We start from the raw sequence: 26,332 nt of genomic DNA, 5'->3' as shown, positions 1-26,332 counted from the left end.
CATCTCCTTTCTGTTACAGGGCGGCGGGGTAGCTTAGAAGTAAAAGCGTTCACTCGTCACTCCAAAGGCCAAGGTTCGTTTCCCCACATGGGTACAATGTATGAAGCCTATATCTGCTGTTCCCAGGGGGGATATTGCTGGAATTTTGCTAAAAGCGACGTAAATACACGTTAACTTCCATTCCATCACTTGATAATTCGGATAAAAAATGCTTATTAATAATTACACATTTTCTTGCCAACAGAAATTACTGACGTACAGTCAAGTCCCGTTAATCCGACACTGTTGGTTGCATATGATTATGTCGGATTAACGAGGATGTCGGAAAAACGAAATTAGGTAGTATCAACGTTCGTGATCGAAAATCGGACAACTACACGATAGATAACGATTCAAACACGTTGTAATAAAAAAAAAGAGAGGAAAAGGGCAATATTCATATTGTTATGTTACATTGTTAGCGGAATATGTTTTCTAATCATGCAACCTCCAAAGTTTAAAACAATGTATGACTGATTCAAAATACTTTTTATAGCATAGTCCGGAATGGGCCCCGATTATGTTTCTAGGTTTGTCAGTACCATACCCGAGCTCGTGGGTTTCACCGAAGTGGTAAACGTCTGAGACCTGCATCACTTCGGGCTTTCCTCCCACATTAAGCTGACACGCCGCGATATAACTGGAATAATGTTAAAAGCGGCGTTAATCCCAACTCACTTACACTAGTCGCCAGTTTGAAACTAGTGCCGCAATGCTTAAGAAAGCTGCTTTCTTAGTGGCTAATGTCGACTTCCTGTTAGTAATTTCATTGGTCGGTCAAAGTTCGCGAAAGGTCGTTCTGACGTGACTGTATTATCCCCTAACATGGTGGTTACGAGCTGACAGGTGACAGGTTATATACCAGAAACAGGTGTTAATAGTTCATTAATAGTTGTGATACATATAACATCACCTTAACTGTTAACCCCTGTTTCCGTTACTATGGTGAATAGTTTATGCTCTCCCTACAATCCCGGAATGTTGTAACACCAACTTTAAAAATACACATCAACTAACGTCACCTGTTCGTCAACATATGTTTCTAATCAAACCTATAAATTGACTGTATGATGAGATACTACACATCGATAGTAAGTTAGTCGAATTGTTATAATATAATTGTTATATAATTGTTATATAATTGTCATATAATTGTTAGGGGCGGTCGGGTAGCCTAGTGGTTAAAGCGTTTGCTCGTCACGCCGAAGACCCGGGTTCGATTCCCGACATGGGTACATTGTGTGAAGCCCATTTCTGGTGTCCCCCGCCGTGATATTGCTGAAATGTTGCTAAAAGCGGCGTAAAACCATACTCACTCACTCACTCATATAATTGTTATATAGCTGGAATATTGTTTAGGACGGCGTAAAACCCTACTCGCTCGACGGATCGACGGAAACCCCATCCTCGATAATCCAGGTTATTATATCCCCATGCTATTACGATAAATATCGGGCGGTGGGGTAGCAAAGTGATTAAAGCGTTCACGTTTGCTCCCTTAACTTCGTTTTGAGTCCTATTCGAAATACACGGCGCTTAAACTAGAGGTTAATCAAATTACGCTCATAAACGAGAGAAATCCTTTGCTAAGTTAGTGACAAGAAAAATTATGCTGGTGATGTCAGTTCCGATACGAGGTTTTTATGGAGAATGGGTCCCGGTATTTATCATAATAGATTGGAGGAATCCTATCTGGATAATCGAGGTTGCCGAATGACAGGTTCGGCTTGGTCCGGGATTGAATCCAAGATTTGCCCTGATTACCAAACTTGTAAACGTCGACGACTTGAGTCACTTTGGTCTATTCACCCACGTCCTAAACTGACACCATATCATGCAACTGAAATACTGTTAAACCTAACTCACTTACTAAGCCCGTGAATATCCGGGTTAAAATAGATCTTCAGCAACCACGCTTGTCTAGACTTACAGTTTGTATCTGAAATCTAATATTACACAATATCCTTCTTGACTCTAAAAATGAAACAAAATCCCTATAGAGTTGCTAGAGCTGGCTAGACTTGCTTTTGTATGTGTTGCTAGATATATTTTTTTCATAAAATAAATATATCCCACAGTCATGGTGCAGGACTAGTGCTTGTCGTTGGATGCGACTAACGGGATCGGGTGGTCAGGCTCGCTGACTAGGTCTATGTATGTCTTCGTATCCCAATTGTGCAGATCGATGCTCATGATCACTGGATTGTCTTGTCAATTTGTCAATTAGTCCGCCGTCATAGATGGAATATTGCTGAGTGCGGCGTTAAACAACAAACAAACAACAAAGACGATGAATGCATGTGTAGTATATACATCATGAAAATAGCTGTTGTTATTTCAACTTAAACTCGACTCATCTTAAGGTTTTGTTTAATATTTATTGCATACATCATCCATCACTACACCACAATGCATAAATCCAGCAAACATTCAAGCAAAGTTTGGACCTTGAAAAGAAATATAATAACTGGGTGTCCTAACCGCATGTGCCATTGTCACGGGAACCTTCCAGAGTATAAAGATAATGTATTTACATAATGAAACAGGCACATCACAAAATAACTTGACACCAGCATACAAGATGAGAGTATGTTCTTACCAGGTCAGTGTTGCACAGTTAGGAAAAACACATTGACAATATATACATAATGTCCATCAGCATGGATATGTTATTTAATGTCCATGAATGGAATATGGTGTATTAAATGTCACGGCTTTCTGTGTTCAATGCCTCGCGTCTTACGTCCATAAACAGGGACGTTGTATGTATAATGTCCATGAATGGTTATGTTTTACGCAATGTCCATGAACAAAGACAGCGTGTGTAATGTCCATGAATGGACTTGGGGTATGTTATGTCCATGAAAAGGGACGTAGTGTGTATTAAGTCCATAAAGAGGCGATGAGTTTACAATGTCCCTGGACACGGACACTGTGTAAAGTGACCATGAACAAGAACATTGTGTAAAGTGACCATGAACAAGAACATTGTGTAAAATGCAGGAACAATGTGTGCACGAAGTCCAAGAAGGGAACGATGTGTGTACAATGTCCTTGAGCACTGTGAGGTGTATATTATGTCCATGATCAGGGACACTGTATCTATAATGTCCATGAATAAGACGATGTGTGATGTCCATAAAAGTCCACCAACAGGGACACGGAGTACATAATGTCCATAGAAAGGGACACGGTGTATAGGGTCCAGAGTTAAAACACGTAAACCAGAATGTGGTGATGGCTTCAGACCATTCCTCCTGTATATTTCTTCTCAATTGTCTCTAGATGCTCCCGTGCCTTCATCCTCAGGGCCACGATGCTGGAATTCCTGGGGTCGGCGTCCCCCAGTTTGGCGGTCAGGGGATTAAACACACCCGAGAATGTATGTAGTTTAGATGTGATGGCGTTGGACTGAAATGCAGGAGAGAAGAAACTCGGGTACGACGTCGGCGTCTGTGAGAACACTGGGCTTAATGACGTCAGACCTTGCGTAGAAGTTGTGATTGGTTGATGGACGCCATTACCGAGAGCGCATGCGCTTGCTATCGGTGGGGTCAACCAGGGGTCAAGTGGCAAGGTGGAGGTCAACATGTTGGTCGTGCGTTTGGTGACTGGTGGCCCAGAATAGCTTTCCGTCAGCTTCCCGCCCTCAAGTTTCTCCTGGCGACGCCATTTTGCTCTCCTGTTTTGAAACCAGACCTGAAAAGCAAACAATATAAGTTCCCTTACTGAAAGGTTCATATTGACCCTACCGATAGACAAACATCTAGTCTCTGAAATGAAAATAGTTTACAGAAAAGACAGTTGTTCTTTCTATTATCTTAACGACAGAAATTAAAAGGGAGCCAAGAGACCCTCTTCTTTCTGAAACCAGAGACCATATAATAGATATTATATGGTCTCTGCTGAAACTGAAGTAATCTAGACTTGCATGGGCTGTATTGGATATATTTGTTTCAAAGATTAGATTACCTTACTGATAGGCTCTGAATATGATCTCCTCCTAACGATAAATCATCTATATGCACATAAAGTGTCCTTGAATGCTTTGGTATTGTAGGGTAGCCTTGGCCCGGGGGGTTAAATACCCTCGTTCGATTCCCCATATGGATACAATGTGTGGAGCTTCTTCTCGGTGTCCATACACGGTATATCAAGTCTCGTTTACAAGTGAGGGGCAGGGATTTGCGGTGAAGAAATAAAATTGACAGCTTCATAGGAATCTATGTCCAAACGCTGACAGACTTTTGTACTCAGGCGAACCGCACATCGTGCCCTGTGCATATTGTTTTAACGTGTCCTCTAAATCCGCTGTGCAGAGTTGCGACCCTTTGATGTGACATGATCCTGTAATCATGGGTTTGAGTCCAAGATTCGGCCTGATTGCAATCTTTGGTTTGTCTACTCCATGCCCGTGCTGCATCACTTTGGACTTTCTTCCAACATTAAACTGGCGTGCCGTGATGTACTGAGATACTGTTTAAAGCGGCGTTAAATCAAATTCATTCTTCAACGTTCAGTGAAAGACGTCGACATGACAACTTGTGCGTGCCTTGTGTCTGCTGACCTTTCGTACAAACTATAACTGATTAGCTCGAGTTTTCATTGGTTAATTCGGCCATTACACACACGTGTAAACTGTGTAATCCGTGTTAAGAAGCAATGTACGACGTTTTCTAAATGGTCCTCCAATCTCTTCAACAGTGTCCAGATTAACATGGCTTTCAAATTGGCTTTAATGTGACATTTAACTTTCGGCCCGAGACGCCATGCCCAGCTAATAACAAAGTCTTAAAGAGCGCTTTAATTAATTCAATAACAGCCCATTCAATTTGGCGCATTAATTTGCTTCAAGACGCATTACTCAGTTGAGTTGTCGCACGACATGAAAGCGCAAGAAGAAAGAATCCCAACTGGCGTTATCCTGAGGGGGCAAATTAAATAGGAGGAAATTTGTAGCCTATCAGTTCCTCGTTAGCGTGCCAAAGGGAGACTAAATTTGATTTCGTAAAGAATGGTAGCACAGAAATCTGTCATAAACCATTTAACTCCATTACGTTTGCTAAACACTAGGGATTTGTTATCGTTGCCCATTCAACATAAATAAATGTTTACATTTACCGTTTCTACACCTTTCATATAAACAGCGGCTGTATTCATACATATGTTACTGTTCCTGTTAAAGGGGGATTATTGTTGCGAAGAACAATAGTATTTCAGTTGGTCTACATATCATCAAGACAACATTGACCTTAATGAAATATGTTTATCGTGGCCTTTTATCATTCCTTGCCATGATCAGTTTGTTTCCACGATGCTTCCCTGACCACCGTATGTTACGTGCTAATACTGGAGCAAATATCAGACACTTTATCTTGATTCCTCAGATCTGGTTATTTCTTCTTTCTTATATCATGTATTTCATTTTCTTCTGATGTTACTGATACTGATATCAAAATTTTGAATCAATTTGGAAAATTTTACATTAGAGAATATCATGTAGATATTTTACAGTATTCAAACTATAGTTGGAAGCAGCAGCAGAGCTATTTTGATGCAATATTAAAGAGCGAGTGATCACAAATACTTTTCATGCCAAATTACTGGCACAACTTCCGCAATCAGCCAAATGCAAGACGAATACGTAAGCCCTATGTTAGTCTGAATTGGTCACGTTTCTTAAAAACGGTAGGGTGCTTCTTCGATGGATGGTTAAATATATACTGAAGGTAACGTTTTAATGCGTATGTGTATTTGTCAGTTAATGGCCGTTAGAAATGGCGAAGACACATTTTGGTTAAGTGATTTTGATTGTATTTTGACTGACCATCTATTTTCAGACTTCGTTTTTGGTGAAATCACGGTTAAGCAATAGTCTTGACAGACAAGGTTGTGAACTTTTCACGAAATGTCTCCCTGTCTCAGTTTTAGTGGTCAGACCACGACAATCTGTCCACTCGGACAATGTCTTCACGTCGGTGACCAGACTACAATAAACGCTCCCTACGGGGACCGGTCATTTCCCTCAACGATCACTTTGATAACGTTCAATTGTGTACGGAGTAAGGGTCGCCCCAGCGAGGGTCGGGTCACTGCTTTGGGGGGATATTAAACTTGCTGCGTTTCCCCAATTACTTTGTTTTCGGCATTGACACACAACAAAAGTGATGGAGATGAGGTTTTAGCTCGCTTCACTTCCTCATTAAAGATGTCGTTGACAGTTGGCTTCTTAGCGCGAGAGGGTGCTAATTTGATTGTGAGATGTGCTTATTAGCCAATCAGATACGCTCATTTCTAAGCCATTTGATTCGCATAGCTCGTGCTTGAGACGACACTTAAAGCAACAATTACGACAACTAATGGCGTTACACATTTCACCGACAAAGAATAACAGTAATACAATTCTGGACAGATGAGAAAATTGAGTAATGAGTTGATAATGACTTGATTATAACAAAAGTTGACTAAATCAAGGAGTCCGGGAGTAGTTCGGCCCTCTTCTCCGCTTGATTAAAGAGCGTTTTTCGGCTTAATGGAGCCTGCGATAGAGAAGGGAGGTAAGCCAGTGAGATTCAGTAATATTTGACTCCGTACGATAGTTTGTAGTCTGTCTTACAGACCCTGATACAAATATATATCAAATACAGCCCATGCAAGTCTAATATAATGTTTGGCAAGTCTATATCAGGAAAATGAAAAGAGTCACTGGGCTCACTTTTATTATATTTTAATTAAGATAACTGAACAACTGTTTTTTTCTGTACGATATGTTCATTTCAGAGACTAGCTGTTAGTCTAGATAGTTTGTGGCAGCTCGCAAACTAGATACACATGCACTAACGGATACAGTGAGAGTTGGTGAGTTGGGTTTCACGCCGCTTTTAACAGTATTCGAGTCATATCACGGCGTGTCAGCTTAATGTGGGAGGAAAGCCCGAAGTGATGCAGGTCTCAGACATTTACCACTTCGGTGAAACCCACGAGTATGGTGCTGACAAACCAAGAAACATAATCGGGGCGAACAGGGATTCGAACCCACAATCATAGGTTTCTGGTGTGCCCTAGGGACGCAATTCTGCACAGCGAATCGCGGCGCCTTAGACGACTTAGACCACCCGCTTTCAGCAATATTTCAGCAATATCACGACTGGGAACACCAGAAATGGGCTTCACACATTGTACCCATGTGGGGAATCGAACGATGGCCTTTGGCGTGACGAGCGAACACTTTAACCACTAAGCTACCCAACCGCCCGTTATAGCTCTCGAAGACTGGTCAATTTCGGCGTGTTTTCTCGGCATATTATGTGACTATAATATTACAACATGATATGCCATCGCTATTAGCTTTAAGTTTTAGGGATTCTGAAAGTTATTTGTGATCGTACACCATTTGTCATCGAACACCTGGTATCATTACTATTTGATAGTGATTCATAAACACATATCATGATATAGTCGGAATTGTACAATCGACTTTGCTTATGCAGAGATTTCTATTGGATATGGAGAGGGTTTGTCGCTTTATTGACAGAAGTGTTTTAGCAAGGTAAGAACTGTAGATTCCTAAATACACGTACATAGTTTTATGACAGAAGTGTTTCAGCAAGGTAAGAACTGTAGATACCTAAATACACGTACACCATTTTATGACAGAAGTGTTTTAGCAAGGTAAGAACTGTAGATACCTAAATACACGTACACCATTTTATGACAGAAGTGTTTTAGCAAGGTAAGAACTGTAGATACCTAAATACACGTACACCATTTTATGACAGAAGTGTTTTAGCAAGGTAAGAACTGTAGATTCCTAAATACAGTACACCATTTTATGACAGAAGTGTTTTAGCAAGGTAAGAACTGTAGATACCTAAATACACGTACACCATTTTATGACAGACGTGTTTTAGCAAGGTAAGAACTGTAGATACCCAAATACAACACATGTTCGTGATAAAAGAAATACAAAAGACGACTAGATCATATTAGGTAATTAAAGATGAGAAGAATCTGGAGATGTTTTGATTTCGGTTTCGCGTTGTGTCTCAATGCGCAACTCACCTGCACTCGAACCTCTGGGAGGTTTATTTTGATGGCTAGCTCTTCTCTGCTGTATACATCCGGGTAGTGGGACTTCTCGAACGCGCGCTCGAGCTCGTGCAGCTGGTATGTTGTGAAAGTAGTCCGGTTTCGACGGTGTTTCTTTTTGGGAGAATCGTCATCATCGTCCCCGCACTGGCCATCTGACTCCCCTTCGCTGTGACTCTGACTGTGCCGAGACCTCGAGATATCCTCTCCTACGGGGACAGACAACATAGATTGCACATGGAATAACCTGCATGTACATGTTTGAAATACGAGAAATTACGGATAAACTCTGCGAGGGATTAACAGTAAAATCAAGAAAGAAAGAAAAATGTGTGTTTTATGATTTTAATAGCTCAAATGACGTCAAATATCAAGTAATGACCAATGAATGTCATACTAAATTATAATCCTTGAAGATCCGGGGTGGAATAGGTCTTCAGCAACCCATGCTTGCCGTAACAGGCGACTATGCTTGCCGTAAAAGGCGACTATGCTTGCCGTAATAGGCGACTATGCTTGTCGTCAGAGGCGACTAAAGGGATCGGGATCGGGATTGGTTGATGCATGTCATCGAATTGAGATGGATGCTCTTGATGTCAATCACTGGATTGTCTGGTCTAGATTCGATTATTTTCAGACCGCCGTCATATAGCTGAAATATTACTGAGTGCGGCGTTAAACAGCAAACCAACAAACATACTAAATTATTTACGACAATGCATTGATATCACGTCACTTTGCTGTGAGCATCTTCGCAGACAATGAATAAGACTGATCATTTGGCGCCAAACAGCCAAAGAGCATGGAACACAAATAATATTGCTCACTGAGAATTACCGAAAATAATTTCGGCTTTATCGGTGCCACTGTGGGTAATATTAACATCTAATACACATGTATTCAACGAAAACATCCGACTAAGCTAACATAACACACTTCAGCAACCCATGATTGCCGTAAAAAGTGACCATGGTTGTCGTAAGAGGCGACTAACGAGATCGGGTGGTCAGGCTCGCTGACTTGGTTGATGCATGTCATCGTGTCCGAATTACGTGGATCGATGCTCATGATGTCAATCACTTGGTTGTCTTGTCAAGACTCGAATATTTACAGACTGCCGACATAAAGCTGGAATATTGCTGTGTGTGGTGTTAAACAACTAACAAACAAAACAAAACAAAACAAAACTAACATAACACACACCAACCCAGGTTTTAATTATAAATTATCACAATGTATTATACAGTTCTTCAGTTACACATTCGAGCCCCGTTAATCCGGACAGTATCGTCACCAATGAAATCGTCTGGATTAACGAGTCGTGGTTGCGGAGTAACGTCCCTTTGCATATTGTAAACCTCCCCAAAATAATCGCCCGGAATACAGGGTTTCCAGTCAAATGCAGTTTGATTGTAGTCGGAGGCAGGAGAGAGAAGACAATGACCTTGACATTATGAAGGCAGCTGTCATCGTTCAAAGAACACAGTTCGTCGACTGTACTCTAACGGGATCTGGCTACAGGTCTATAAGATTAATCATTGAACGAAGAATTTCCCACAGCAGTTGAGATTTTATGAGGCTGCACTTGTACTGTATGGTTTAGATTTTCTTCCCGACCACTTAGCTTGTGTAGGTCGATATAAACTAAAAGCAAATATATTGTAGCTCAATATATCAAGCAGGGTGTCTGCCTGGAGTTTTGATGGTCGGGGTTCGATCTCCTGCCGCGTCATAGCAAAAGACGTTTAAACATGGTATTTGTTGTTACCCTGCCTGGTAAGCATAAAACAAAGACTGTCGGAGTCAGTATACTGTGTCTGAGTGGTATAGCCATGTTAGACTGCGGCATGGTATCTCAGCGGGCTGGCACTACATATCTGCATTTGTCAAGACGAATACAAGCAGCCACACACACATACACGCGCATGCACGCAGCTATATAAGTGCAATAAATATAAAAGCTACGTTAAACCGCATTTCACCTCACCTCAGCTAAACGCTATTAAAAACCAACAATGGTACAACAATATTAACATTTGAATATTCAAGAATACATAATTAAAACTTTATTAGATTTTGACATTTTCTTAACATCTTTGTTGAACAGTTCGAGTATGAGTCTATACGGTGATTTTTTCATAAAAGAATGGTTTCATTATATAAGCATATTCGCTTGCTTTAGTTGATGGATTACAACAATGTCATTAAAATCAGATCTAAGTTCTCGCTATCGCTTTGTTTAGCGGCAGCGAGAACTTAGATCTGGTTTTAATGAGATTGATGGATTACATAATTTACAATGTAAATCCGGCACTCATGGGAGTGGGAATTGCTTGTCGTGAGAGGCGATTTTGTGGATCGGGTGGTCAGACTCTGCGAGTTGATGGCGTGTCGGCGTATAGGCCATTCGTCACCACTCGCCCCTTTCCGTAACCTGCAAGATGACTCGTCCCCCTATCGATCAATGTTATGTGCGAAAATACGACAAACCAATCAGAATGCGCGTATGATTTCAAGTTCTTCGTCAAAGAATCCCTCAGGAATAAGTTTTGAATTCACTTATGTCTTGCATCTAAAAATTTACCAAAGAAACAGTTAAATGCGTTCAATCATACTGTATAATTCCGCACGTCCCGATGTGCTTTAAATTGCATCTGAAATATATATAATATATGGGGAAAATGTGTGAACCATTACGCAACGAGTTGACAATTGTTTTAGGTATGCGCGTTTGCGCTAAGACGGAACCCGGTCGCAAAAATGGCCACGAGAGGGGCACGAGTCGCTATTTGGCTTGTCCCGGAATAACACGAGTTGGTCACGAATGCGTATAGGCGTGTCGGCGTATCCCGACGTTGTGGATTTTTGCTCACAAGATCAATCATTAATTGTCTGCTTCAGACTTGATTGATTACAGGCCAGCGTCATATAGTTGGAATATTGCTGAGGACAGCGTTAAACAACAAATGAACATAAATTACATAATTTATTGTCTCAGATCATAGCGCTCGTTTACCTGTTTCAATTGGAGATGATTACCGCCAACAGCATATCGGAAGGATGGTTAAAAACAATAAAATATCGGAAGGACAGTTGTCGATAAGGACAAAATGAAAGGAGGTTATCGATAATAACAAATAGGAAGGATGGTTATCCACAATAACATATCGGAAGAATAGTTAACAACAATAACATATCGGAAGGATGGTTATCCACAATAACATATCGGAAGAATAGTTAACAACAATAACATATCGGAAGGATGGTTATCCACAATAACATATCGGAAGGATGGTTATCCACAATAACATATCGGAAGAATAGTTAACAACAATAACATATCGGAAGGATGGTTATCCACAATAACATATCGGAAGGATGGTTATCCACAATAACATATCGGAAGGATGGTTAACAACAATAGCATATCGGAAGAATGGCTACCGCCACAGCATATCGGAAGGATGGTTATCCACAATAACATATCGGAAGGATGGTTATCCACAATAACATATCGGAAGGATAGTTAACAACAATAGCATATCGGAAGAATGGCTACCGCCACAGCATATCGGAAGGATGGTTATCCACAATAACATATCGGAAGGATGGTTATCCACAATAACATATCGGAAGGATGGTTAACAACAATAACATATCGGAAGGATAGTTATCCACAATAACATATCGGAAGGATGCTTATCCACAATAACATATCGGAAGGATGGTTAACAACAATAACATATCGGAAGGATAGTTATCCACAATAACATATCGGAAGGATGCTTATCCACAATAACATATCGGAAGGATAGTTATCCACAATAACATATCGGAAGGATGGTTATCCACAAAAACATATCGGAAGGATGGTTATCCACAATAACATATCGGAAGGATGGTTATCCACAATAACATATCGGAAGGATGGTTATCCACAATAACATATCGGAAGGATGGTTATCCACAATAACATATCGGAAAAATGGCTACCGCCACAGCATATCGGAAGGATAGCTACCACCAACAGCATATCGGAAGGATAGCTACCGCCAACAGCATATCGGAAGGATAGCTACTGCCAATAGCACATCGGAAGGATGGCTACCGCCAAAACACCTCTTTAGGATTGTTATCGATAATAACATCGATTGGAGGGTGGTTACCGTCAATAACACCTCTCTCTTTCTCTCTATTCCAAGTGTTTTATATATTCGACAACCGCACTGAATAGTGGTTACCACGCTTGTTGAGGGGCTCTTTCCGGCTACCGTCTATGTACGTTGGAAAATAGTCGAGCAGGGTGAGTGAGTAGCATCTATTTGATTACAGACAGGTCCTAATGTGGCGGTACCTGTTCACCGTAACATGAGCCCCTGTGCGGACGCTCGCCCCGCCCCCCGCTCTACAAGCTTGCGTCCCGCTGGGATCCCCCAGGCGCTGAATCAGCCATTGTAGTTTTTAGCTCCCCCAACATGATAACAGCTTTTCAGAGTTACCTATGCATGAAATTCGCGTTTGCTCTATTATTTATTTTCATCTAATTTAATTAAGATGCGGACAAAAGCGAACTGACGACTACGTTTAGAATCTGTCGGGGTTTCCACCCATCTTTTCAAGCCCAAATGCCTCGCTTCAATATTTCTACATATCAAAATTATTATAGATTGCATCGGTTTTAACACCATGGACATCAGAGCGGAGGCCTCGCTAATTGTTGTAACGAGTCGAAGGGTTTACAAATTAGTCGATGGAGTATCTAAGCGAAGCATAATACGGTCTGTCAAGATACCGTCAGAGCGACGCGGTTCTCATGGCCTCCGGCTCTCTCCCGTCACAACCAGAAAACATATTATTTGCTCAAATGCGAACTACAGAGATGACAGTCTAGTTGAAATTGGGGTAATTAAGGGGGTTTGTCCAACTGACAAGACCCTCGGAACAATTTTCATTTTTTAATATTGGTGGTGTCGTCAGTTTGATCGCGGGACCATCTGCTATGGGCGAGCTCCCGTGGTCGGTGGGATTCCATGCTGGTGGAGGGCTTTATCTCGCCACTCGGTAATCCGACCCGACTACGTCACACGGGTTATTGTTATTGTGAATATACAGCCCCTGTCATTATAGCATTACAAATCATTGATTGGTGTGGGGTGAGCCACGCCTTGTGAGTTCAGTCCACTTACCACTACCTCTGGTATACCTTGTTATCACACACACACACACACACACACACAGACACACACCACTCCCCCAACCCCAACCCCAACCCCAACCCCACCACATTCCAACCATCCAATATGCCAAACCCACACAGTCCCTGGTCATAAGACATCTTAACCTTCTTATCACACATTAAACCCCTTTCGATAAATGTCTACCGTACCTGCTCGAATAACCCAAAACACATCCATATTCCAAATACACTTTTTAACAACTTATACATCCTCATTTTTTTTACCCCGGCCTGAATTATAAACACCTATTCCGAATTCATCACCCTATTTGCGCTTCATTTTCTACATGCTAAATCCAGTTCCGGCTCCGCATTTTATAATTATTTTCATTCCGAAGTTGCACTTTTTGATGCAACCCGTCTTGACGCCTTTCGTGATTTTAAAAATCAGAAATGGTGAATTTAGAGGGCTCTTCAAATATGTTATGTTTGTCGTTTGACCCGACTGGGGATCGGATGGTCAGGCTCACTGACATGACACTGCGTGGCACCGTACCCCTATGACGTAGATTGTTGCTCATGTCTTCTTGACCTAACATTCCAGACAAACTCGATAGTCTGCAGGCCGATGCGACATATCTGCTACCTACCTGACAGTGGCATCCATTCCCTAGTCAGCATATCCCATAATACACTGCTCACCTCTTACGGGTAGCTTAGTGGATAGTACGTTCGCGTGGCAGTAGAAGACTCGTGTTCAGCTACGGTGGTAAATATTTTACGTATATATTTGCACGTCTCTTTTTTAGGAGTATTTTGAGAATATTTATCTGGGTTGTAGTGGAGACATCATTCTGTTTGTCCATTGTGAAGGGCTACAATGTTAATGAAACTAGTGTGAACTCCACTCACTCACTCACGTACTCACTTTCGATGCCCGCGTCACCTCTGTCCTTCAGAATGTTCTTCAGAAGGACGGTTTGCGTTGTTGTTACAAAGCTCAAATGTATTACTGTAATTCGGTGAGTGGGTGTAGGAAACACAAATCTCCTTACGCAAACATAAACTAACTGCACCGCTGATATTTTTTAACCTAATCTGTATCACCACTGCCTAATTTTAGCGCCTTTTAAGTTCCACCGTTACAATATAAGAACCGGTTCCCGATTGAAAAGGTAGAAAGCACGTCCTGGGTAATACAACCCTTAATGCCGCCTTGTTATGAAATATTGGAAAACACACACAAATCGATAATTCTGAACAGAGAACATTAAGAAATGAAAACATTTTAATGCTATCTCGCCTCTGCATGTGCCATCGCGATAACTAACCATACAATTTACTGACAAAACCCTTATGTGTCTTTTTAGGACACTTTTACCAAGACTGAAACAAAGCTATCGGAGGAGGACACCGTTCCAATGGACAAACAAGACTTGTCATCCTGCAGTGTTGACTATGACGTCGCGATGGCTGATCCGAATCAGCACAACGGCTAGCCCCGGGCAAAGCGGCTGATCCATTGTTCTAATGCTATAGCCCCGATTAGGACAAAGAGTGGGGTGGGGGAGAGGGTCATTCGTTACGTCCTTATCTAGTTGAAGCAGTAGCAGAGTGAGCAAGCGAGCAAATAACGCCATTGTCCGGTGTAAGTGGCCATTGAAACCTTGGCCCTCTGCCTCCGTTTAATGAGCGTTATTATCTCTTTGTGTGAAGCGAGGCCCACTGCCAATAATATGATATCTCGCACAAAAGGACACGGACAATAACGTGTAATTTTGTTAGAAGAAATCGCAACTAACCATGTAACATATTTTCTTGTCTGAAGACATAATTTAGACTTCAAATTTCTCTTGGCATTTACCGATATTTCCGCGCTATTGGATGTATAATTTAATTAAACCATTGGGTCGTTAATTGTTGTAATTGTATTGCTAAGGTTAATTAAGAAAAGCCCCAAGAATATTGATATCATCTTATGTTGACTGATATTGTATAAAGCAGCCTGTCTGGGCTTGGAACAAACACTTGCAATAAAACGTTGTATTACTGTAATCTCTTCTTGTAAACCAATTATGACGTCATTGATGACATTGGCATGACATTAATAAGCCCGTGATTTGAAAACATGTTTTACCATAAGTTCCCGTGTTTTTCAGGTGAACAATTGACTTGCCTTTGCGAGTGTTTGTGACGGGTGCCACCGGTGGGGCGAGATACGCTCACCTTTTCGCGAACACTTGGTAACATCACTTTTTGATAGTTATTCATAAATCAATGCTCATGATATAGTCGGAATCGTACAATGGACTCTGCTTTTAGTAATGATTTCTTATGATTATGGAATTATTTCTTGTCGCAGTTATTTATTCGTTCAATGTATCATAATACGATGCATATAAGTAGTCATCACACTGAAAGGTCATAAAATTCAAATGAATTCAAAAAAGGCTATTTAACATTATTGTTTAAAATGTACTACGCGCATAACATGTTAATAATAATTCATTTCCACAAATTGCATAAATACACGGCTTTTACTGGTGTTGTCTCGGCTGCTGGGTGTTATGCCGGGCCCCCGGGTAACAAAGGCGCGGTTTTCTGCATCTGTGCATGACCCCACGTGGTTTGCAGTTCCTGGGTTTTGTCCTTCACGACAATTAGGAACTTAATGCCAGTGAATAGAAAATCAAATTGAAAATCTAAAAATTGATTCATCCATTCATAACATCTTGCTAGTCAACAGTGTATGACAAAATCAAATCATTTGAATTAAATAGACCAGGTACCCTTATAATTAGTGAGAAGGTATGTCTCCCGCGCTGTCGCGTAGCTCGCCCCCACATATTAAGGAAATGCAGTACTAAAGAGGCCCTTGGAGAAAATGCAACATCTGTTTTAAAAAAAGAAAAGATTTATGAAGTTGTTTTTTTCTGTTTACATAATGAAAATGTAATTTTAGATGCTTTGTAACGTTATTGACAAATGATCTACTACACATAATTTTTATGCTTGAATCGGTGATTTTTATGTTTTTGTACGCATAGTGATAACAAAACTAATGGTTTATTTATTATCTATATTTTTGTGCTATTGTTAGTTTTTGTATATCGTGTCTGATATATGATTCATTACCAGAGAACGTGTTACCAAGATAGTGTTAATATGATTCTCTATTCAGATCTATATTTGAAAACATGTCACCTATCTACACATTTAATATTTCACACATCGCGTCTTTAAATTAATGTCGTGACTCAAGAGAGTTAGTTGCTAAATGCATACTTATATTTATAAATGTGTTAACATGAGAATGACCAATGACCTTTATGAAATCAAATAATATTTAAATAGAAAGCAGTAAATTAGAGCGAGTATTTAATGCAATGCGTTGCTATGTAACCAAGGCACGACTCTACACTGTATGTTGGTGGCAACGGTTGTTCTTAATTTGTAATTTGTCATATGTTATTTTCAAAAGGGTTGTTCAACAAACATACAAAATAATGTTCCACCGAATACGAGATAATACAAGTCATGTTCTATTTAAGAAAATTATTATCATGTAGTTTGTGTATGGGGGTAGGTGGGATTCTACGTCACTTCTGAAATACACTGCAAACTATAACCTGATGTATAATAACTAACTACATATTTATAAAGCGCTGGTATCCAGTTCGAAGAACTGCTCAAAAGCGCTCCATTTGAGTGTACACTAAAAAAGAGACATTACACAGCTAGGAAAACACAAAGCCTCAATACTCTAAGAAAGATTTGGTGAAAAGATGGGTTTTGAGTCTTGATCGGAACAAAGTAGGACTGTCAATGTTCCTGATATCCAATGGCAGCCTATTCCATAGCTCAGGGGCAACTTTGGCGAAACTCCGACCTCCAAAAGTCGCCGTTCTAACACTAGGCACAGAGAGTAGGGACTGGCGTGAATGCTCCTCAAATGTATTATCATCTTTCATCCAAACCACGTATTGTATAATAAATATAGTTTAACCCTAATCATTTATACTCAATGAATATGCTATTGAAATTGTCAAAAGTATTTGTGAAATAAGTACTGCTATTTCATCCCACCATTTAAAGGCAATGAATTTCACTTAGTATGTAAATCGAGAGATCTCCAGCAAATAAACTGTAAATGGTCTCTTCTGAACTGACTTACCATTTTGAAATCACAAACAATAGTTGCACCATATGGCGAATTTCTCAATGTAATCACAATATGTTTATCAAAATGGTATTGATCTCAAATCACACAGAGTTCCAGCATGTGTTTCATTTACACTGGATCGCGATCTAATGGTCAAGGAGCACTTCAACCCCATGTCCAGCTGACAGAGAAACTGACCGGCGAGGCTCCCCACATCTTAAGGAGCTGTGAGTTAATGGGCCTGGCCTTTCAACCTTCACTTTTAACCAAACTCTCATGATGAAAATTCGACATCTGCTGCAGACCAAGGGCAGAGGTCATTTCCTTATTCATGAATAAAGGACCTAACCCGATCGACGTGGATCACTCGATTTAGCCCGATTCTACAACGATTTTAATAAATTGTCAAACTAAATTTAGTTTGACGGTTTTTTTCTTACGATATAAAGTATATTCTTGTACGTAAAAGTAAAGTTTTAAATTTAGACCCAACAATCAACATTTATTGTTTTTTTAAATTCCTTGAATTATAATTAAATGAAGTCTTGACATTGACTTATCAGGGTTCCTCTAATGCGAAGTTCGATACAGATACTAACATCTGTATAAAAATATAGAACTTGAAATTCATTAGTCAATCCTATCTTTATAGTACCTTGATAATACCGCTTCAAATTAAAACCTAAAGATAATATTTTAAAGTATATGTAGTGCTGTTTTTGTTAGGTTACAAATAGTCATGACGGCGATGAATTCCTTTGTAAAATAACTGTAATATTGTCTAATATCCGATCGACCTGAATTACTATTATATCTATTTATCCCGTATCAAATTGATAGGTTAATAACAGATAGCGGCGCTAGTATCTAAAGCTCACACAGAAATACGATGCTATTTTCCAGCTGATTAGGCACTTATGGAAAACCCGAGGCCATATCAACTGCGATGCGAGAGCGGGCGCTTCAGCAAGACCGGGCGGTACCTCGAGGCCAGAACAGATTACATACTCCCTCGTCTAAAATGAGAGTTATCGGGAGGAATTGGAAGAAATGGTGAATAGAATCAAATAAAGCGTGTTTTGTGATCGCGTTGCGTGTACCTGAAGGTGATAACAATTGGCATGGGACGACAATACGAGGCGCCATGGTAATGGCTGTGTCAGGCTCTGACACAGGGTTTGGTCTACCGTGAGCTTTAGAAATTGATGGATTTTGGCTGGTGATAAAGATATACAACGTGTTTTCGGGCGTTTGGGACATTTTTTGCATGTTTGAGAATATATAGGGCAGTGAAAATTACCACTTTCTGTGAAAGGTTCTGTGTTCGGTTGACCTGGTTTCTATGTCGAGGGAACAACGTATGTGTGTCCTTAAGAATTGAGCGTAGAATTTGAAATCGTTTTTAAGAGTGATTATGGTAAAATTGTATGTTTACATGTATTAAAAATGTGTAATCAGTTGTAGTAGTAATAGTAGTAGTTGAAGTAGTAGTAGTAGTTGTTAATAGTAGCAGTAGCAGCAGTAGTAGTTGTTAGTAGTAGCAGTAACAGCAGCAGTAGTAGTAGTAGTAGTAGTAGTAGTAGTAGTAGTAGTTGTTGTTTGTTGTTCAGCGCCGCACTCAGCAATAATGACGACTCTCTGTAAATAATCGAGCCTGGACCAGACAATCCAGTGACTGACATCATGAGTAGCAATAGTAGTAGTAGTAGTAGTAGTTGTAGTAGCAGTAGCAGCAGTCGTAGTAGTAGTAGCACTAGTAGCAGCAGCATTAGTAGTAGTAGTAGTAGTAGCAGTAGTAGTTGTAGAAGTAGTAGAAGTAGTAGTAGTAGCTGAAGAGGTAGGAGTTGTAGGCGTGTTGACAGCAGAGGGAATAACAGTAGAAACACAGTACGTTGATGTCAGTAACAACAGCACCAAGCAGCGTTCGTAGATGACGTAGTGGTGGCGGTAGTAGCACTAGTTGTAAGTAGGTGGTAGTCGTGATGGGGATGTGTGGGAATGAATGAGTGGGTATGGTTTTACGCCGCTTTTAGCAATATTATAATAAAATACAAATAATGATAATAATAATAATGACGTTGTTTGTACCGCGCTTAACTCCATACAACTTATGCTCAAATCAATGCACAATCTTTAATCAAAACCCCAGAAGAGGTAAGTTATGAGAGACGCTTGGGCGATTGTAGTGGTGGTGGTGGTGATGGAGATTGTTGTAGGGCTTGTAGTTTTGATGTTGATGGTGGTGGTGGTTGGGGTGGTGTTTATAGGGGTTGTAGTGGTGGTGAAGGTGATGATGGTAGAGATTGTGGTGGTGATGGTGGTGGTGGTGAAGATTATGGTAGGGATTGTTTTGGTGTTGATGTTGGTGGTGTTGGTGGTGGTGGTGGTGGTGGTAGTGGTGGTGGTTGTGGAGGTGGTTGTGGTAGTGGTTGTGGAGGTGGTGGTGGTGGTGTAGGTGATGGTTGTGGGGATTGTGGTGTGGTGGTGGTGGTGGTGGTTGTGGGGATTGTGGTGGTAGTGGCGGTGGTAGTGGGGATTGTGGTGGTAGTGGGGATTGTGGTGGTGGTGGTGGTAGTGGTTGTGGGGATTATGGTGTGGTGGTTGTGGTTGTGCGGATTGTGGTGTGGTGGTGGTGATGGTGGGGATTGTGGTGGTAGTGGCGGTGGTAGTGGTAGTGGTGGTGGTGGTTGTGGGGATTATGGTGTGGTATAGGTGGTGGTGATTATGGTGGTGGTGGTGATTGTGGTGGTGGTGGGGATTATGGTGATAGTGGTGTAGGTGATGGTAGTGGTGGTTGTGGGGATTGTGGTGTGGTGGTGGTGGTGGTTGTGGTGATGGTGGTGATGGTGGTGGTGGTGGTAGTGGTGGTGGTGGAGGTGGGGATTATGGTGGTAGTGGTAGTTGTGGGCATTGTGGTGTGGTGGTGGTGTTTGTTGTAGTGGTGGTAGTGGTGGTTTTGGTGGTAGTGGTGGTGGTGGTGGTGGTGGTGGTGGTGGTGGTGGTTGTGGGTCTATAGCTGGCAGTCGTGATGGTTGTGCTTGGAGCGGTTGTTGGGTTCTGTAGTGATGGTTGTGGTTGTGGTGGCAGATGTATATGTTGTATCTTTATACGATGTAGTGGCAAATATACATGTAGTTAATAAGAGTTCTTGCTCTCAGTTAAACGACAAGTACGTGTATGACAACAGGCGTTGTCATTGAACTGCCCCAAGTGTACTCAACATGCAACGTCAAACGTGGCTATATGCCATATTTTAGTTTTATTTTGCTCATTTAGACACGGAATTATTCGATGACAAAGAACATCGAAAACCTAAGCGATGATTGTCGAAACCATTGCCATCTCCTTGTGCAAAGCCAATACATGTTGTCATACTAATCTTACTTTATGAAGGAATTTTAATTATGAATATTAATTGTATTATTATATTTTGAGTAGAAAGAATATAAAATTAATAATATGAAGTATTTTCTCATTTTAAGTTTGTTTGATATAGATATATATATTTTCAAGAACTGACCCACTATCCTAACAAAACAATTAAACCCCATGACTTATGAATCCAGACTATTTTAATCACGTTGTCAACCGTCCAAAATTTACGTTACTGCACAGATGAATTTTCGAAAAATTAACATTTATAAAGATGTTCGTTCACGGTTGTAAATAAACCACAATTTCACCGAGCATGTTGATAGTGTATATTCTGAAAATATATGTTCGGGGTACAAATTATTATAAACGTGCCGGATTTTCAAAATATTTATTTTTTATGCTCGTACAATGCAAATATCTCAAATAAATACAAAGTAGAAAAATTACACCACTGTCTTTAAGATTTGTTGTTAAATGGGGTAAAGCCCGATTTTTATCTTAAAGAAAGATTTACACTTGACATTCCGTTATGCTATATTTATTTTAAATATGTTTCGTTGAGGTATTGATTTACGCACAATTACCTGGTGTTTTTTTGTTTTTCTGAGTTCCACAGTAAATTAAATCAATATTTGTAATAAAACTTTAGGAAAGCTAAATGCAGTTAAATATCGCCTCTTTAACGTTACATCAAAGGCTAGACACTCTGCTGGGTGTGTATTACATGACTTTAATATCGTTTACAATGATCAATGTACAACAGTATATCACCAGGGCAAGCATCCCACTAGTTATAACTAGAATGGAAAACAATTTCATCTCACCAGCGTCGATCGATGAAAATGATATGATATAATCAGGAGGGTAATGTGTACTATTTTTTATTTTTTCTATTTTAGTTTTCCTTTATCTTTTCTTCTATTTTTTAATTTATTATTTTTTTCTTCCTCTTTTTTTTTTTTGGGGGGGGGGGGGGGGGGGGGCATGTACTAATTTAAAAATAATAAGCTATATTGTTTTCACAGGTGTGACTATTATTAAATGGTGCGTGATTTGTATCAATTCAGTCTTAAGTTTATACACGAGATCTATATCTTTTACATGAGAATATATGAAGAAATACAGATAAAATGGTGTTTCTCGTGATATGATCAGAGCAGGGGGGGACAATGGTAAATTGGGTGTTACGTTGGTTGTGTTTTATTGCGAGCTGAAATGATTTTTTATTGCATGTAAGACGACACATTAACCTTCTCTAGGGGTGGGGGCGGGGGTGGGGTGGTAACAATGTTCCGTTGTTCCGTCCCCCCTGAGACCACAGTCTCAAATCAGAACGTGATTTTGGAAATTAGTGATTCATCACCATGAATTTGCAACGCAGATTCTTCATAAAACGATTAAAAACACATTTTGTTTAATTGCATAGAGCAATTGTACATGTTCTCGCTTGAGAGGAGAGACGCTGTAAAGTGATAGGTTCTAGGTTGTGGGTGCGCACGCAGAGATTGAATGCCTTGAGTGACAGGATCAATTACACAAATAGAAAGTAATCAATATGTTCCTGATCAGAGATGGGATCACGTGATCGTCAATCTATAAATCTGTGATGCACGAGGAGTGAGAGAGGATGTAAATACCGCGTACTACAAATATATCGTTTCACAAAAAAATTCATCTTCACAAGATGTATCTCAGTTTAACCACATTCACACGTGGGAGACTATGCCTTGGGTTGTTGTACCAATATATCAACGGATATTTTATCACTGATTTTGCTCCATTTACTAAATGAAACCTTTTATTAATATTGCATTAAATTTAACATGTCCTTAAATGGTATTCAAGTTCATGTGAATACTGGTATTGTTAAGTTATGACAAGTAAGTACATGCCATGGGAATTATGCTAAAAAAATTCAAATATACAAAAATTTGAATAATTGTGAGGAGTTTCAAAAAACACATTGTTGTCTAATCTACAATTATTGATAATTGGACAACGCACGACAAGCACGTTATTTCAGTATACAATAATATAATGCATATTTTATATTATTTATATATTGATAACTACACCTGCGTGTATACATAGAAAGACAAATTAGGAGGAGACGGCAATTGTCCCTACTGACACGATAATATCATTGTGAAAATTTCAACATCAGACAATTTGGGATTAGGGAGATTACATGGGACTAGCGCCACAATACACAGATATATAGTGATAGATAAAGTGGTCATTTAGATTGTTATCTCAGGGAGTTCGGAATGTTCTTTCAATTTGTATATAGTTTAAGGTTGTCAAGAGATACGTATTCGTGTGGGTTTATATGGGATCAGCTTACACGAGGGGGTATCGGGTTCCAAATTGATTCAATTATCGTTATGAATATGGCTTCATAAATAAACTAAATATGACTCATAACCATTGACGTGTTTGATAATTAAAATGAAATGATGCGTGTGCCACTGATTTAATATATATTTGCTAATACGATTGTATTTTAATTTGTTGGTATTTTGTACGAACGAGTTCTAATGAATTGATGTTTTTCAGCAACCATTAAGCAATATAATTATAAGAGAAAGCTATAATTCATTGTTTACCAATTACAGTGTACTTAAGGGTAAAATATAAATAGGGCAACAGATATGAACACGTACTTTGTTGACAAAAGACAAACAGGAAAAAAACAAGCGTATCAAAGGACCTTAAAATTCTCATTGATTCTATAAAGAAATCTCATGTTATATCATTAATACTTCAGTTTCAAAGATGACATAGAATATACAGTGCATTATCAATTACTTTATATTGTCAATTTGAAAAGTGATAAAATTTAAAAGATGACATTTTTTACTAATTATTTATGAACGTTAAACAATGTTTAATATTAATAATTTTATATAATTTTATATATTTAATACTGACGCGATTCTGATCTTCATAAAATCTATACCTGATTTCTTCTCTTCGGAAATCCTCTCTGTTACCAACCCAGCATCGGCGAACCCCCTCAGCATGTCTTGGGTATGGCTGGGGAAGGGGTGTCCACCCTCGCTACCCCGCAAGCCAAGCAAGGCATCGATGCTGTGGAAACTTCTCGTCGTGGCACTCATTGATAGTCCGGGTTCGAATCTCACTTCCAGTAAAGACTTGAAATCATATATCCTTAACAAGTCTGTTACCTAATGCTACGTCTTCCTTCTTGAAGAAGCTCAAACGTTGGTGAATAGATCAATGTGTGTCTTTAAACAATTCATATAATAGCTGTAAAAGTTAGAAACTGTTTCATATCGGAGTTCCCAGTCGGACTTCAACACGATCTTGTCAACCACCTCGCTAGTCTAAATGCTAACTAAATTAGTCCTCTACGAGCACGGCACAGGTAGCGGTTGTACCTCTTCACCTGAAACCTGAACAGCAGTGAGTCGCTATCTCCAACACTGTCAGGGCCTAATGCACTGTCCGAGACTGATACAGTCCTACTGTTGGCTTCATAAAGTAACCTAACCCTTCATTGTTAATATTTCAAATGAGTTTAAGCTAATCCTTAGAGCTCGTCAGGAGCGATGACAGTGGTTTTACCCGAGGGCTTCCCTACCCCGTGGAGAGGCATGAACACTCGCTGACAATACGCGTCGTTGGTAACAAGATGGGCGGGGCCCAGGAAATTAATTGCGGATAAATAAGCTGTGGAGGAACCAATCCCGATTCAGCTCGAGTATCTTGGCTCTCAACATGCAAACACGAATGAGTAATCTACCACAAACACGTCAGCCTGCAGCTACATAGCCGACAACATCATCACTACGACCGTGACAGAGGTACAATAGCAGGATACTAGAGGGCGCTGCAGTCTGCGTGCGGCGCGCGAGCTGTGACGTGGAGAACGGCGTTAACGTGACAACTAACGTCACCCGGAAACCAACTTGTCGCGGCTAAAATTAGATTAAGATCACCCTGCTTATTATTGCACGAACACGCGTGGACTTTTTAAAGTTGAGGACACAAAAATGTGAATAAATTGGACGGGCGAAACAGTACTCTTTCAAACGCCAGCAAAATGGCGTCAGATAATTGGAGCACGTTCTTTGACGTTAGCCTCCATCCCGACGAAACTTGAAATGATTGGCAAACGTCTGACTATCAGGATCCTGCCAGGTGCATCGCTCTGTTATTGTGCTGCCTCTGTCCCTGATAATTCACATTCTTTAAAAAACTAAACATTCAAAGAGAATGGTGAGACAAAACAATCATACGTTTCCGATTATTTGCCGTCAACGGTTGAATTATCCATAATCGTTTAAATCTCAGGACAGATAAATTAGACATGGTATGAACGCTGAGAATTGATAACGTATCACCATGGATGTTTGTTTTTAATAAATGTATACCGAAGCCAATGTAACATTTGACCTAACATTTGGAATTGTTTTGTCATTATTGTTGTATTCAACCTTGGTCTAAATTGTAGGCTATGGTGTAGGCATCATGCTTATAGCATCTTTAAGGCAGATATCATATGACAAAGCGTGGTTACATTTTGTATTTGAGACTTGGATGCTGATCGTTTAATCTTATCGAATAGCCTATGTTGAATATTGTTACAGCTGATACAGTCACGAGTGGAAATCGTGTGTCATGAGACAAGGTTAATAAAAATGTAGTTTCTATTAAATATATATTGTTATTACAGTGTAGTGGCACATTGTCGTGAATGAATGAATGAATGAATGAACGAATGAATGAATTTGTTTGCTTTGTTTGTCTGTTATTTAACGCCGGGCTCAGCAATATTCCAGTTTCATGACGACGGTCTGTAAATAATCGAGTCTGGACCAGACAATCCAGTGATTGACATCATGAGCAATTGGGATACGATGACATGCATCAACCAAGTTACCGAGCCTGACCACCCGATCCCGTTAGAAGCCTCTTACGACAAGCATGGTCCTTGAAGACCTATTCTAACCCTGATTTTCACGGGTGGAATGAAGGAAGGAAGGAAGGAATAGAACGAACGAACGAACACACGGTCGAACGAACGCTGCACAAATATATAAAATAAATAAATACTTTCAACAATAATGACAGTGATGCCTTTAAACATTAACCCGATGGTTGTGGTACGACTTGGCCACATACACTCGATGCATTTTCCAAGTGGCAATAGATCGAAGTTGAAGGCTACTTTATCAAATCACGTCATGTGTTGCGGCCTTCCTGCCTGGTCTAATGAATAATATCAACGTGACAATGTTCGCGTACAGGATTCAATCAAACATCTGTGTAATTTCCACTCAGGAGGATCTCTATTCACACTATTCACTAATTCGCTGTCAAAACGATAAAAAGGCCCTCCCAGCGTTCTTTTACGAGCACCCTTTCTTCACGAGAAACACGGTCTCTGCTCCACTGGAAAACCTAATTCGGTGCCATGGACATTCCTAAGATGTTTTCAAAGACAACATTGAATAGACTTATTTATC

At 40.0% G+C, this 26,332-nt stretch overlaps 1 protein-coding gene across 1 annotated transcript; it reads right to left on the bottom strand.

Moving 5' to 3' along the window:
* Positions 1-2,400: 2,400 nt before the first annotated feature.
* On the bottom strand, positions 2,401-24,661 carry LOC124131535 (retinal homeobox protein Rx1-like). Its single transcript, XM_046494844.2, has 3 exons — positions 23,800-24,661; positions 8,101-8,336; positions 2,401-3,738 (listed from the first exon to the last, which is right to left on the bottom strand). Exons 1-3 carry the CDS (start codon positions 23,957-23,959, stop codon positions 3,283-3,285), a joined length of 852 nt encoding a protein of 283 aa, XP_046350800.1. The 5' UTR covers positions 23,960-24,661; the 3' UTR covers positions 2,401-3,282.
* Positions 24,662-26,332: the final 1,671 nt, after the last annotated feature.

This window comes from Haliotis rufescens, unplaced genomic scaffold (assembly GCF_023055435.1).
Source record: "Haliotis rufescens isolate VD_foot unplaced genomic scaffold, xgHalRufe1.0.p SCAF_1, whole genome shotgun sequence".
NCBI lineage: Eukaryota > Metazoa > Mollusca > Gastropoda > Lepetellida > Haliotidae > Haliotis > Haliotis rufescens.
This window is presented reverse-complemented; position numbering and strand designations above follow the sequence as displayed.

Coding starts and splice junctions, on each gene's coding strand:
- LOC124131535 (XM_046494844.2), bottom strand. CDS start 23,959: ATGAGTGCCACGACGAGAAGTTTCCACAGCATCGATGCCTTGCTTGGC. Junction 8,337..23,799: donor TTCCGAAGAGAAGAAATCAG/GTATAGATTTTA, acceptor CTGTCCCCGTAG/GAGAGGATATCTCGAGGTCT. Junction 3,739..8,100: donor TCCCAGAGGTTCGAGTGCAG/GTGAGTTGCGCA, acceptor TTTGCTTTTCAG/GTCTGGTTTCAAAACAGGAG.